Source organism: Rhinoraja longicauda, chromosome 23 (assembly GCF_053455715.1).
Source record: "Rhinoraja longicauda isolate Sanriku21f chromosome 23, sRhiLon1.1, whole genome shotgun sequence".
Lineage (NCBI taxonomy): Eukaryota > Metazoa > Chordata > Chondrichthyes > Rajiformes > Arhynchobatidae > Rhinoraja > Rhinoraja longicauda.
Window position 1 is genome coordinate 29825117 of NC_135975.1, and position 12458 is coordinate 29837574.

The following is a 12458-nucleotide window of genomic DNA, read 5'->3' on the forward strand; positions in this document are numbered from 1 at the left end:
ATGGATAGGAAAGGTTATGAGGAATATGGGTTAAACAAGGGCAAATTAAACTCGCTTAGAAGGGACATCTTGGTGGGCATGACAGAATTGGGATGACAGGTCTGTTTCCTTACAGCTTGAGTCGATGACAATGCTTTATTGCTGCATTATTGTTTCAGTAGTTGATGCCCTGCTGATCAGATGTTTGTAGCTGAAAGACTTAATACAGGGAAACCTCTTTATTTTACTTCTAATTCTTCCTGAATTAAACATGGAAGTTTCTTATGGTTGCATGTCATGGACACTGTAATTTTAGGCTGTAATTTGGATATAATATTGCCTGTGATTTTGGAGGCGGCTAGTGTAGGAAATATTCATGTGGAGAATGAATTGTGGTTGAGAGCATGTAGAACAAAAGATATATGTCATGGCCTGATTTGTCTACCCCATTCATTCCAATTTCAAAAACCAGTGCATGGTTGTCCTTCATGAAAGAGCGTTTACTGCAACCTACTCTGGCTTACATGTGGTTTAAGACTAATTTTATATAGTTCATATTTAAATACTATTTGAAGTGACCGAGCAAGCCATAAAGTTTAGCACCGTTTCAAGTCTCTTGAGGAATGGTGCAGGACTAATGTAGTTTAATCTGAGGACTCTTACAAATGCAGTTTAGCTTTGCTCAACGGGAATGCTTTATTCAGGCATGTAGCCAAGTAGAAATGTTCTTGTTATGGAAATATAAGTAGTTCATGTAAAATAATGCTTCACTTGACTGTCACCTCTCATTAGGCTTATTCTCACCAAGCTCCACTTGATTGAAGAAGCAGACTTGGATGATTAAAAACTATTCCTCTTCAACAGGAGATGAACATCTGTTATTGAGAGTAATTCAAATTTAGATGAAAAAGGATAAAATGCTGGAGTAACAGGACGGATCAGGCAGCTTCTCTGGAGAACATGGATAGCGATGTTTCGGGACCCTTTTTCAAACTGATTGTAGTAGGTGGGGGAAAAGTCTGGCTTGTGATAGGTGGATGCAAGTGTGGGGGGATTTAATTGGCAGATTGTTGGAAAAGACCAGGAATGAAATGAAAAAAAAAGCTATGAAATAATGAACAGTGCGAAATGTGAAGCCAGAGGAAGGGGTATAGGTGGAAAGAGAGGTGGAGTGAAAGAGAGTAATGGGTGCATATCGAGGTGGGTCACAGGGATGGAGGGGGGGTGGTGGGGGTGTGCTGATTAGTTACCTAAATTTGGATAACTCGATGTTGGTAGCATTGCATTGTAAGCTGCCCAAGTGGAATATGAGGTAGACACAAAATGCTGGAGCAATTCAGTGGGTCAGGCAGCATCTCTGGAGAGAAAGAATGGGTGATGTTTCGGGTCGGGACCTTTCTTCAGACTGATGTCAGGGGAGTGGACATTCAGGCAGGAGATTAGCTTAAAAAACAAGGAATGCATCTGTTGGTTTACGATTGTAGAAATTGTAGAAGCAAGGAATGCATCTGTTGGTTTAGCGAGCCAAAGAATAGCAAATGGAGTTTAATTCAGATAAGTGATTGATTTTCTGAAGTCAAACCAAAGTACGACAATAAGCCCACGAGGAGCATTGTAGAACAGAGGGCTAGAAAAGTACAAGTACATAATCACCTGAAAGTGGCCCAGTTTGCGTGTGGCCTCTCTGGCATTGGAGGAGGCTCAGCGGAGAAAGGCAGAAATTTTGATGACCTGTTCATAAAAGTATGCATAAGGAATGAGAGAAGCAAGCTTCAATATTATCAATATTTAATGCATTCAGGAACCTAATGCACACTAAGATGAATGTCAAGGCCTTGCAAGATGTAAAGAACGTTTACCAGAATGGTACTAAATACGTTTCTGCTGAATAAAGAGACCAGTAAACTTGAAGTTCTCCTTAAAGAAGTGATGGTTATGGGGAACATTTTAGAGGTATTCAAGGTAGTTTTGATAAAATACACACTGGTAATTGTTTCCATTGGTAATGGATTCTATTTTTGGTGAATTGTTAATGAGAATGCATTACTTGATGGTGAAGCAGAATTAACCATAATTTCCAAATTGAAATTGCAATTGCATGAATATTAAATGAAATAACTATCAATCTAGAGAGAGAGTGTGAGGTTAATTAAATAGCCTTTTGACTAGCAGCAATGATGGGCTAAATTTCTGTCTATCTTGACTAAAATTAAACTGAGTACTTCTGGAGATGGAAAGGTGATGCTTGGCTATGATGTGGAAAGCCTAGTTGGTTTCTAGAAACCACAGCCAGGTTGGTTATAATTTCCATATTAGGGTTTGCATGAACTTGCTTTTGAATTGGGTGCCTACGAGAGTTGTAAGCATTATTTTAAACAGCAGTATCTGATGATCCAGCCAGCTCATTAAACAACCATTACTGCTAAATGTTAAATTACTGCTAAATGTTAAATAACAAGCAAAAACAGTAATCCCCCCCCCCCAGTTTTTTTTTAATGCTGAAGTCTTGATCATCCAATTCTAGCAGCTAAAGAAAGTAAAAGTTGGTATTTTCAAATCATCGTCTCTTCCTAAATGCCATTATTCTGAACCTATGTCTGGTTCTAGACTTAGCCTGGGGAGACATCCTCCCCTGCATTTAGCAGATAAGAATTTTATGTTTTGATGAGAACCTGCATACTTCTAAAATCTGGAAAATATAGTGAAAATCTACTTGATCTCTGTCTTATAGTCACCCTGCCATCCCTGGAACTAGTCTAGCGCATCTCCGCTGCACTATTATGACAAGTTGATCCTTGTGTAAGATCACCAAATCTATACACAGTACTCCCTGGTGTGGTTTCATTAGTGCCCTATTTGGTCACGATAAAGGCTGATATATCATGCTGCTCTTGCATGTTGCCCTTTATCTTATGTCCAAATGCGTCTACGTTCCTTTGAGCATGTGCATTACCCTATATACAGTAATTAACAAATTGCTTTTCTGTAAAATGGGTAACTTTATATTACCTCACTGTATACGATCAGCCATAGTTTTGTCCACTTGGCATGTCTATAACCCTTCAAGCCTCTGATTTCTCCTCCATAACACTCCCTGCCACCTAATTTAGTATTGTCAGCAAGCTTAGCAGAATGATATTCAGTTCCCCTGATCAAATAGCTTGTACAGATTGAGAAGAATTGTGGCCTTGGCATTGATATTGTGGTATTCTACTAGTCACAACCTGCCAACCTGAAGGATCCATTTATACCCCTTCCATTTTTGTCTCATAATTAATTCCAAATCCATATCTGTATGTTACCTCCCGTATGTAATGTGCTCTATCTTTGTTGATCAATCTCGCAATGTAACACCACATTGAAAGGCTTCCAAAAAATTAAATTCATGTCGTTTACTCGTTCTACATTTATTACAACTGGTTCCACTTTTATTCCAGTTAAATCTCAAAGAACTCCGGCACATTAATCGAACATGATTTTCATTTAATAAATCCATGTTGCCTCTGCTCAATTCTTTTATTATCAAGCTATTTTCATTATTGGTTCATTGCAGACAGCACTTTTTTTTTGCTCAACCCCTTTTCCTTTAAATAATGGGGTCACATTTTCTGCCCTCTAATCCATGGGAGCAATTACAGAATAGATAGAGAAATTTGTATATTCAGCTTTGTGAGATCCTTGTGAGATCTCTTCTGATTTCAGGTTTATTTCCTTATTCCCAATTTTAAATTCTCCTGTCTTACCAGCCTTTTTCTTTTTGCATACCGTAAAACTTTGGTTCTGAACATCATTCTGAATGCTGAAACTTGTTTTTGGATGTATCACTGTACCTTAATTGGTACACGTGACAATAAAATACCCTTTGAACCTTTGAGCTTCAGCTGCATGCTGAAACCCAGTACCAGAAGTTCAGTAATATGAAACTTCAAAGCCGAAAAACATGTGTAGGAAAGAATTGCAGATGTTGGTTTAAATCGAAGGTATGACTCAAAGCTGGAGTAACTCAGCAGGACAGGCAGCACCTCTGGAGAGAAGGAACGTGTGCCGTTTCAGGTCGAGCTGGTCTCGATCCAAATCGTCACCCATTCCTTCTCTCCAGGAAGAAGGGCCTCGACCCGAAATGTCACCCATTCCTTTTCTCCAGGGAAGAAGGGTCTCAACCCGAAACATCACCCATTCTCTCCAGAGAGGCTGCCTGTCCCGCTGAGTTACTTCAGCATTTTGTGTCATACAAAGCCGATAAACCAAGTGGATCTTTCCTCAAAACTGGAGTAACTTAGCTGTAGTTTAATTTTCAAAGTTACTCGCTTCCACTTTGAATCCTACAGGATAGTGCAGTATTGGGATGGTAACCAAATGAACCCAATCTGAATCTTAAATCTCAAATTATTATAATACAGTTAATCAGGAGAAAAGATTTTAAAAGTTGCACACCGTGGATAAGGCACCAGTTTACACATTTGACCAGTGTGCTTCCTGTACATAGAATCACGTGAACTCTATCAAGCGGATGCTGGCTGACATTTCATTGTTTGTGTGCCCATGGATAATTTGGAGGTCGATTGGCTAGCCGTTTCTTGCACAAATGAACCTACCTAGTTTTGGACGACCCTTTCATCTGACCGTCGGTCGTAACTAATACATTGGTTCTCCCATCCGCAACTGAACGTAATTGAAATTAAGATTGTGGAAAGGCTTGAGCAAAAAGGATTAATAATCATATCAGTGAAGTTATTCAGATATTTAGTGTGGTTTTATTGTAGTGCCCACTGCAATTTTGGATTGAATCCTACATTAAGTAGGTTAAGTAACAATATATTGATCAGCTCAAAATCAAATCTGTTCCTGACCCGCTAATTTTTTCCATCTTTGTGTCGATCTTCGGTTTAAATGAGCATCAGCAGTTCCTTCCTACACAAACACTATTTAGTGTAGTTTAGTTTTGAGATACAGCATGGAAACAAACAATTTGGCCTACCGAGTCCACGCGGACTCATTGATCACCCATTCACACTACTTCGATGTTGTCCCACTTTCTCATCCACTTCCTACACACTAGTGGCAATCAATCTACAAAGTCTCATGTCTTTGGAATGTGAGCAGAAACAGGAGCACCCAGAGGAATCCCACACAATCACGGAGAACATACAAACCACAACAAGACAGCACCTGAAGTCTGGATCGGACCCAAGTCGCTAGTGCTATGAGGCAGCAGCTCTACCAGCTGTGCTATCTGTGCCTTTGTTTTTTTAATTTTACAGTAGCTATTGTATGAACACTGATTAGTATGGTGAGGATTGGGTGACAAATTGGACTCCTGTGTTGTTATAGGGTGAGATGAACTCCTGAAATTGATTGCTTTGAATGGATCAAGTTGCTTTCTAAATTTACCAGTTTAGCACTGTCATGAGACAAGTATCTGCTGATGCTGGAATCTTAGGAGCTAGCTCCAAGGAGCTAGTTATTGACTTCAAGTATCAAGGTGAAGTACGTGCCTCGATCAGTGTCAATGATGCCGAAATAATGGTAGACGAGAGCCTCACAGTATTAGACTTAACCATCAACAATTTATCCTGGACCAATCTCATTGACGCTATGGCCAAGAAAGCACATCAATGCTTCTACTTGATCAGGCAGATATCGGACTACTGAATGGCCCACCCATACTCTGTGTAGTCCCAATCTTCCACCCTACCTCATTTGCAGTCCTTAAAAAAAAATCTGCATTTTCTCTGCATCTGTACGCTACAAGGTTGTAACACTATATTCTGTACTCTGGCTATTTTTCTCGTTCCAATACTGGATGTACTTGTGTATGGGTTGATTGCACATGTGTATTGCATGATTTGACAGGATAGCACAAAGTTTTTCACTATCTCGGAACACATGATACTAATAAACCAAGTGCTCCATAAATTAGACACAAAATGCTGGAGTAACAGCACGTCAAACAGCATCTCTGGAGAAAATGGTTTGGCGACATTTCAGATTGGGACCTTTTTGAATAACCTAAATAAAGGTTACTTGATGGTTGACATGGATTCTTTGGTGCATCTTGCTATGACCTAAAATTTCTACATATTTTGCTTGTTTGGTTATAAAGCCGTTATTAATTCCTGGAAGCTTGAATATAATCTATGTTCAAATTAAATCCTAAATTATTTCATAATAACATTTGCAAATGGGTATTCAACAATTGGTCCTCTATCCTCTGTTTATGACATGGCCATCTTTCAAAAGGAAAGCAAGCTACACTAATCAACATAGTTGGTAGAGAGATGCATTGCAGGCTTTGTAACATGAGTTTCTGTATGTTGCGTGGTTGTGAAACGGTCAGGTATATTTTGGTTGAGATAAAATGTTTGTATTTGTCAGTAGCTAGCTGTGAATTTGGGTTGCTGGAGCCAAGGAGACTTTGTGTGGAGGAAAATACATTTTGTGTTTTGGTACCCTTTTCTCAGGATGGAAATGTCAAAGACCAGAGGGCATAGCTTTGAGGGTGAGAGGAGCGGTTTAAAGGAGATGTGTGGGGAAAGTTGTTTACACAAAGAATAGTGTTTGCCTGCAACGCACTGCCAGGGGTGGTGGTGGAAGCAGATGTGATAGTTGTTGCATTTAAGAGACTTTGAGATCAGCACGTGGTTATGTAGGAAATGGAGGGATATTGATTACGTGCCGGCAGAGGAGATTGGTTTAAATTAGCATCATGTTCAGCATGGATATTGTGGGCTGAAGGAGCTGTTCTTGTGTTCTGTAAGATTGAATTTTTCTGTGGGCTGCTGTTATTGGAAGGAACAGCATATGAATACTTAATTAAATTGCATACAGATGCATTTTTGAACCTGTAAAAGGCATTGGTATACCAATTTTGCACACTCCCATTTCATCCATTTTCAGCTGATGTGTGCTATGTTATGACTTCTGTATGCTCCAGTATGGTAAATAATTTGTTCAACTTGTCTAAGATGCTGAGCTGTCACGGGCTAGAATTCTTCAGTATTGCCCAATTTTGCAATGTTAATTGTTTTACATGTTCGGTACAAATTAACTGGATTTCACCATAATCTTAACTGGAATACTTGTTTAAAATTACAGTCTGCCCTTTGATGACCCGGCCTTCTGTCAATTTGTTTTTACAGCAAGACCACATGACTTTTTTGATGCACAGACAATGGATGCCATAAGACATCGTGCCATCTGCTTTAATCTGTCGACCCATATTGAAAGTCATGGAAATGGCCATAGTGTCGTGTTCCATAGCACAGTAAGTACAGTTTTAACAGTGAATTGTTCTTCCAATTATGGAGCAGTTCCTTCACTAATAAAATTTCTTGCTCCCAATTGATCTTCCAATTGCTGTAACTTCTTCTATAACTAAAAATCTCAATGTTTGAAGGAGATTAGACAACACTTTGACTTTGTCATCCTGGCAATTCTGTTCTTTGGCCAGAATGAGACAGCCATACCAGTAACATCGTGTTTGTACTGGCCATATTTCTCTCTCTGGAGTGCGAAAGGTGGAGTAGTCTGCATAAAATTAACGTTGAGGAAGCAGACAACTTATGAAAACCTTTTGAGCAATCTTGTTTGTGCCTTTCGGTGTTATTTGTGAGGTCCTCATCTGCTCTTTGGAATTTTTGCATCTACACTTAACCATTGTACAACTGAATTTCAGCAGTACCATATGTCAATATTCTTCTGAAGCTTCCCACAATGTCCAAGGATACCCTTGGTTTGGCCCTGAAGATTGATCTGCCTATCCCAGTCTGCAGATACTACTTGTGTAGTGTCAGAACATCACTGTTCTCTTGTGTAGGAAGGACTGCAGATGCTGGTTTATACCGAAGATAGACACAAACTGCTGGAGTAACTCAGTGGGTCAGGCAGCATCTCTGGAGAAAAGAAATAGGTCAGAAGCCTTTTTCAGACTGAAAGATAGAGGGGTGGCAACAATATATTTGTTTTAATGACAGTGGTCCATTTTACATATGTTTAGTTAACAGCATCTCAGTTAGTTGTGCGGGTGGTTTATGATCTAGAATTGTCTTTGGGTGTGGTGGAAACAGAATGGAGCTGAGTAAGCATTTGAGATGGGAAAAGACCAGGGGATATTGATATTCTGAAGCTGATACAGACTTGGAGAAACATAAGAGATGGCTGATGTTCAAATCTTGAGCAAAACACAGTGCTGGATGAATTCTCTGGGTCAGGCAGCTTCAGTGGAGGGAAATGGATAAATGCCATTTTGGATCATGATCCTTCAGACTTTTGTCTGAAAAAGAGTGCTGTCCCATTGAGTTATTCCAGCAATATCTTTTTTTCTGCTATGTCTGCCTCCACATTTGTAATATTTATGATTTTTACGGTCTTGCAGTTTAGACCAAACAAGTTAGATTCTCTTTGCTTTATTTGTATTATGTGAGAGGTTGTACACAATTAAATGCGGATATTGTACCCCAGACACTCGTTCATTCATATTTTCAATTTAATTTATCTAAAGATTCCTCGTGTTGGTGTTAATGTGAGGCAGGTTTTGAAAGGTACTTGAGATGCATAGTCAATACATTTGAAGGTGCCATTTGCATGGCCTCGCTAAGTCTTTGCAACCCTCAAAACTTAAAATTGGCATGTTCACCTTTAAAATAGTAAAGTGTATAATGACTGGTGGTGATATAATGATGCAAGTGAGTCATTGTGATTACAAGGGGAAGATTCATTAGAGATTTTGGTCTGCATCAAGAGGAAAAAACTGTTTCCATGGAAGGGCTACAAGAGTTGCTTAGTTGGACCATTATCTAGAATAGATTCTACCTTGAATGTTGGGGGCACTTCATTTTGATTTAATAAGAGCAAATCTTTTAAATTATTACAGATGTTATAACCTAATGAATTAAGTACTGATACAATGTCTGTGACCTTCTGTTGGAATATGAAGACCTTTTCCAGTGTGCATCTTTGTTTTGGGAACTGAGTTTTTGCAAACATTCGATTTAAATATGTGGCTTTATTTAGCCATAATAGAATTTGTTGCTACCTTATCACTAACTTTTCCCATGACATAATAGGAGCTTCTTTCTGTTACTGTCAAAAACCTGTAGTCCCACATTATTCATTGCCAGAGATGGATATAGTATATACACTGCTCGACCAGTCATTGATAAAGTTAAAAACAAAACACAAAGGGCTGGAGCAACCCAGCAGGCCAGGCAGCATCTGGGAGAACATGGAATGACATTTCAAGTCAGGACCCTGAAAGTTTGTTTTGTTGTTTATTAGCCATGAACCAATTATAAACCCTTGCTAAAGTTATACACCAATCCAATGTCCTAATTGTTGGTGACTTCTTGTCTGGCACCAGGTAATTCATATTCTGTATTTGGAGTGGCAGTGTTCTCTGCAACAATATCATCATACATTTCTAACACTTTCTGTGCATGAGGTTGGCATTTTTAAAATAATTTTCAATCCTTACATCTTAAATTAAGAATTACAAAATGGAATGAAACGGCTCTTGGTTGAATGGAAATTTGTCAAGAGGAGTTATTGAGACTAAAATTGACAAAAACTAGAAAAAAACTTGCAAGTTGCTGAAGTATTCATTTTGTTACATCAGCATGACACTGCAGTTCTTCCAAGCATATGAGTAACAAGCTATTCCCCCATCTCATAAGACTTGTTTTAAGATAGGCACATGGATATGTAGGGAATGGATTGATATGGATCACATGCAAGCAGAGATTAGTTTAACCTGATATCATGTTCAGCCTGACATTGCGGGCCAAAGGGCCTGTTCCTGTCCTAAACAGTTTATTTGTGCTTTATATCATTTCCAAACCTGGGGCCATTTTGCAGCTTTAATAGCTTTTCTCTGCAGTTTGAAAATGAGTCATTCTTTTGACCTTCAATTTCATTTAGTATCTGAGGAAAATTAACTGGGTGCCATCTAGTGGTGATGTGACTAAGGCTCTTTCCTTTGTGGATGAATCAACATTCTGGAGAAAAGCCAGGAAATAAATAACACTTAATTTGTGTGTTGTGCAGATGAGTGGTTTAACAGAAGGAGGTGTCTTTTTTTTGTTGTAAAACATGTAATAACATCTCTCCAATTTAGTTTCCATCATAAGTTATAATGAAGTTTTAGACTTGTTTTCCAAAGGGGTGGTTGACATCTGTTGCTTTTTTCCATTCCTTTAAGACTAAGTACAAAATGGCATTTAATCGCCAGTCTTTCTTTTGGAGAACAGGTGCAGAGAATGTAAAATGTGACTGCTGTGGATGTGACTGCTGTGGTTAAGAGATAGAAAGTGTTGGAACAACTTGGAAGTTATTGAGCTGGGTGCCTGATACACTATGTCACCCAACATCACTTCAATGATAGCATAGCTATCCCTCTTTATTCCAAATTTGAAGTGTGCAATTCTGATCAACACATATATGCAAGAATTAGTGCCGTCATTGAGTTGATAGTTCAAGTTCTGATTGAGCAGTCATTTTCTACAGCGTGCAGGAACTCTTGTATCCATTCGGGGTTTGGCTAATGGTATTGTGAGCTTTAAAATCTGTGACCTAGATTATCAATTGACATGACTGGTCCTACTTGGTATCCTGTCTATGTGCAATGCTCTGTTAATGGTGAGAAGACTCAATGCACAATTTTGGTTCTTGTTGAAGTATAGAAGGTGGAAATGCTACACTTTTAGATAAAAGCATAAGGTCTCAATATTCTATGTTGATTGGCAATATTCCATACATTACTGAAGCAGATATTTTCTTGCATTACTTAATAGTAAACTAAAAATCACAGAATTGCAATATTTGATTCTGTTCATTTGTCCACAAGAGGGCAACCTAATCTCAATCTTTAAACATATTTGTTTAAAAATATTCTCCTGTAGTAGCAGTTTTAAAACTTTCTCAATAAAAGTACTTCAAGATTATGTGTGAAGAATTTGGATATCCAAGTGAATTTAAAATTGCAGATGCTGGAAATCTACTTGAACTACAACCTGAAATGTATGCCTGTTTCTCTTCCAGCATTTTCTGAACAGCCAAGGTCACTTGAGCCAAGTAGATGAGGCTGGAGGTGCAAGTGAACCTCTCTCTCACCTGGAAAGACTGTTTGGGTCCTTGGATGGAGTGGGGGGGGGGTAAAGGGACAGGTGTTGCATCTCCTGCGGTTGCAGAGGTTCACATGCATCTCCTCCAACCTCATCTACTGTATCCGCTGTTCCAGATGTCAACCTCTACATCAGCGAAATCAAGTGCAGGCTCGGCGATCGTTTCACTGAATGTTTCCGCTCAGTCCGCCTTAACATACCTGATCTGCTGGTGGCTCAGCACTTCAACTCCCCCTCCCATTCCCAATCTGACCTGACCTTTCTGTCCATTGTAAGAGTGAGGCCCAGTGCAAATTGGAGGAACAGCATCTCATGTTTTGCTTGAGTAGTTTATACCCCAGCGGTATGAACATTGACTTCTCTAACTTCAGATAGCCCTTGCTTTCCCTCTCCATCCCCTCCCCATTCACAGTTCTCCCACGAGTCTTGCAGCCTCTGACTACATTCTATCTTTGTTCCACCCTTTCCCCTGACATCAGTCTGAAGAAGGGTCTCGAACCAAAACGTCACCCATTCCTTCTCTCCAGAGATGCTGCCTGACCCGCTGAGTTACTCCAGCATTTTGTGACAATCCCCTCTCACTGTTTGTGTTGCTCAGCCCCTCTCATTTAAACGAGGGTAGGCGAGGAAGGCCGCAGCTAGCAAAAGGTAGGCGAGGCCATGGATATGAAGTGCTGTATAGTTATTAAATGCTTATCTAGCAGAAACAAATCAAAATTACCACAATTGAGTAAATGAAATCTTAATGTTTTAATTTTATAATATCAATATTAAAACTTACGTAGCACTAAGACATCTCTTTCTGAGCCTATGCCAGCCGTGAATGATATAGAATGCCCATGATAACACTTCAGGTGCCATCCAGTGAGCGTCACAAGGAGTCCAGTGACGATGTGAAGTGACAGAGGAGGTGATGCTCAACTTCAGATAGCTCCTCTGTCCCTCCCTTCCCCTCCTCCTTCCCAGATCTCCCTCTATCTTCCTGTCTCCACCTATATCCTTCCTTTGTCCCACCCCCGACATCAGTCTGAAGAAGGGTCTCGACCCGAAACGTCACCCATTCCTTCTCTCCCGAGATGCTGCCTGACCTGCTGAGTTACTCCAGCATTTTGTGAATAAATCGATTTGTACCAGCATCTGCAGTTATTTTCTTATACATATGATGCTCACATGTCCTGGACTCAGTGGGCATGGCTGAACACCAATTGTTCCTTTGAAAACCAATGGCTATATGGAGGCCTCTTCTGAATCTTGGTGTAGTGATTGCTGCTTCAAGAAGCTGCAGATTTGGTTGTTTTTTAAAAATAAGAATGCAGGAGCAACTGAGTGGGTCGGGCGACATTAATGCAGAACATGGATAGG

General features: G+C 39.6%; 1 protein-coding gene across 2 annotated transcripts in view; it reads left to right on the forward strand.

The window, feature by feature from the left end:
* aebp2 (AE binding protein 2) overlaps positions 1 to 12458 on the forward strand; it is a 64406-nt gene that overhangs the window by 30081 nt on the left and 21867 nt on the right. For both annotated transcript variants that reach the window (XM_078419968.1, XM_078419969.1), the window contains exon 5: positions 7119 to 7243. In XM_078419968.1, the coding sequence (XP_078276094.1) occupies positions 7119 to 7243 (125 nt within the window). The remainder of the gene's footprint in view (positions 1 to 7118; positions 7244 to 12458) is intronic.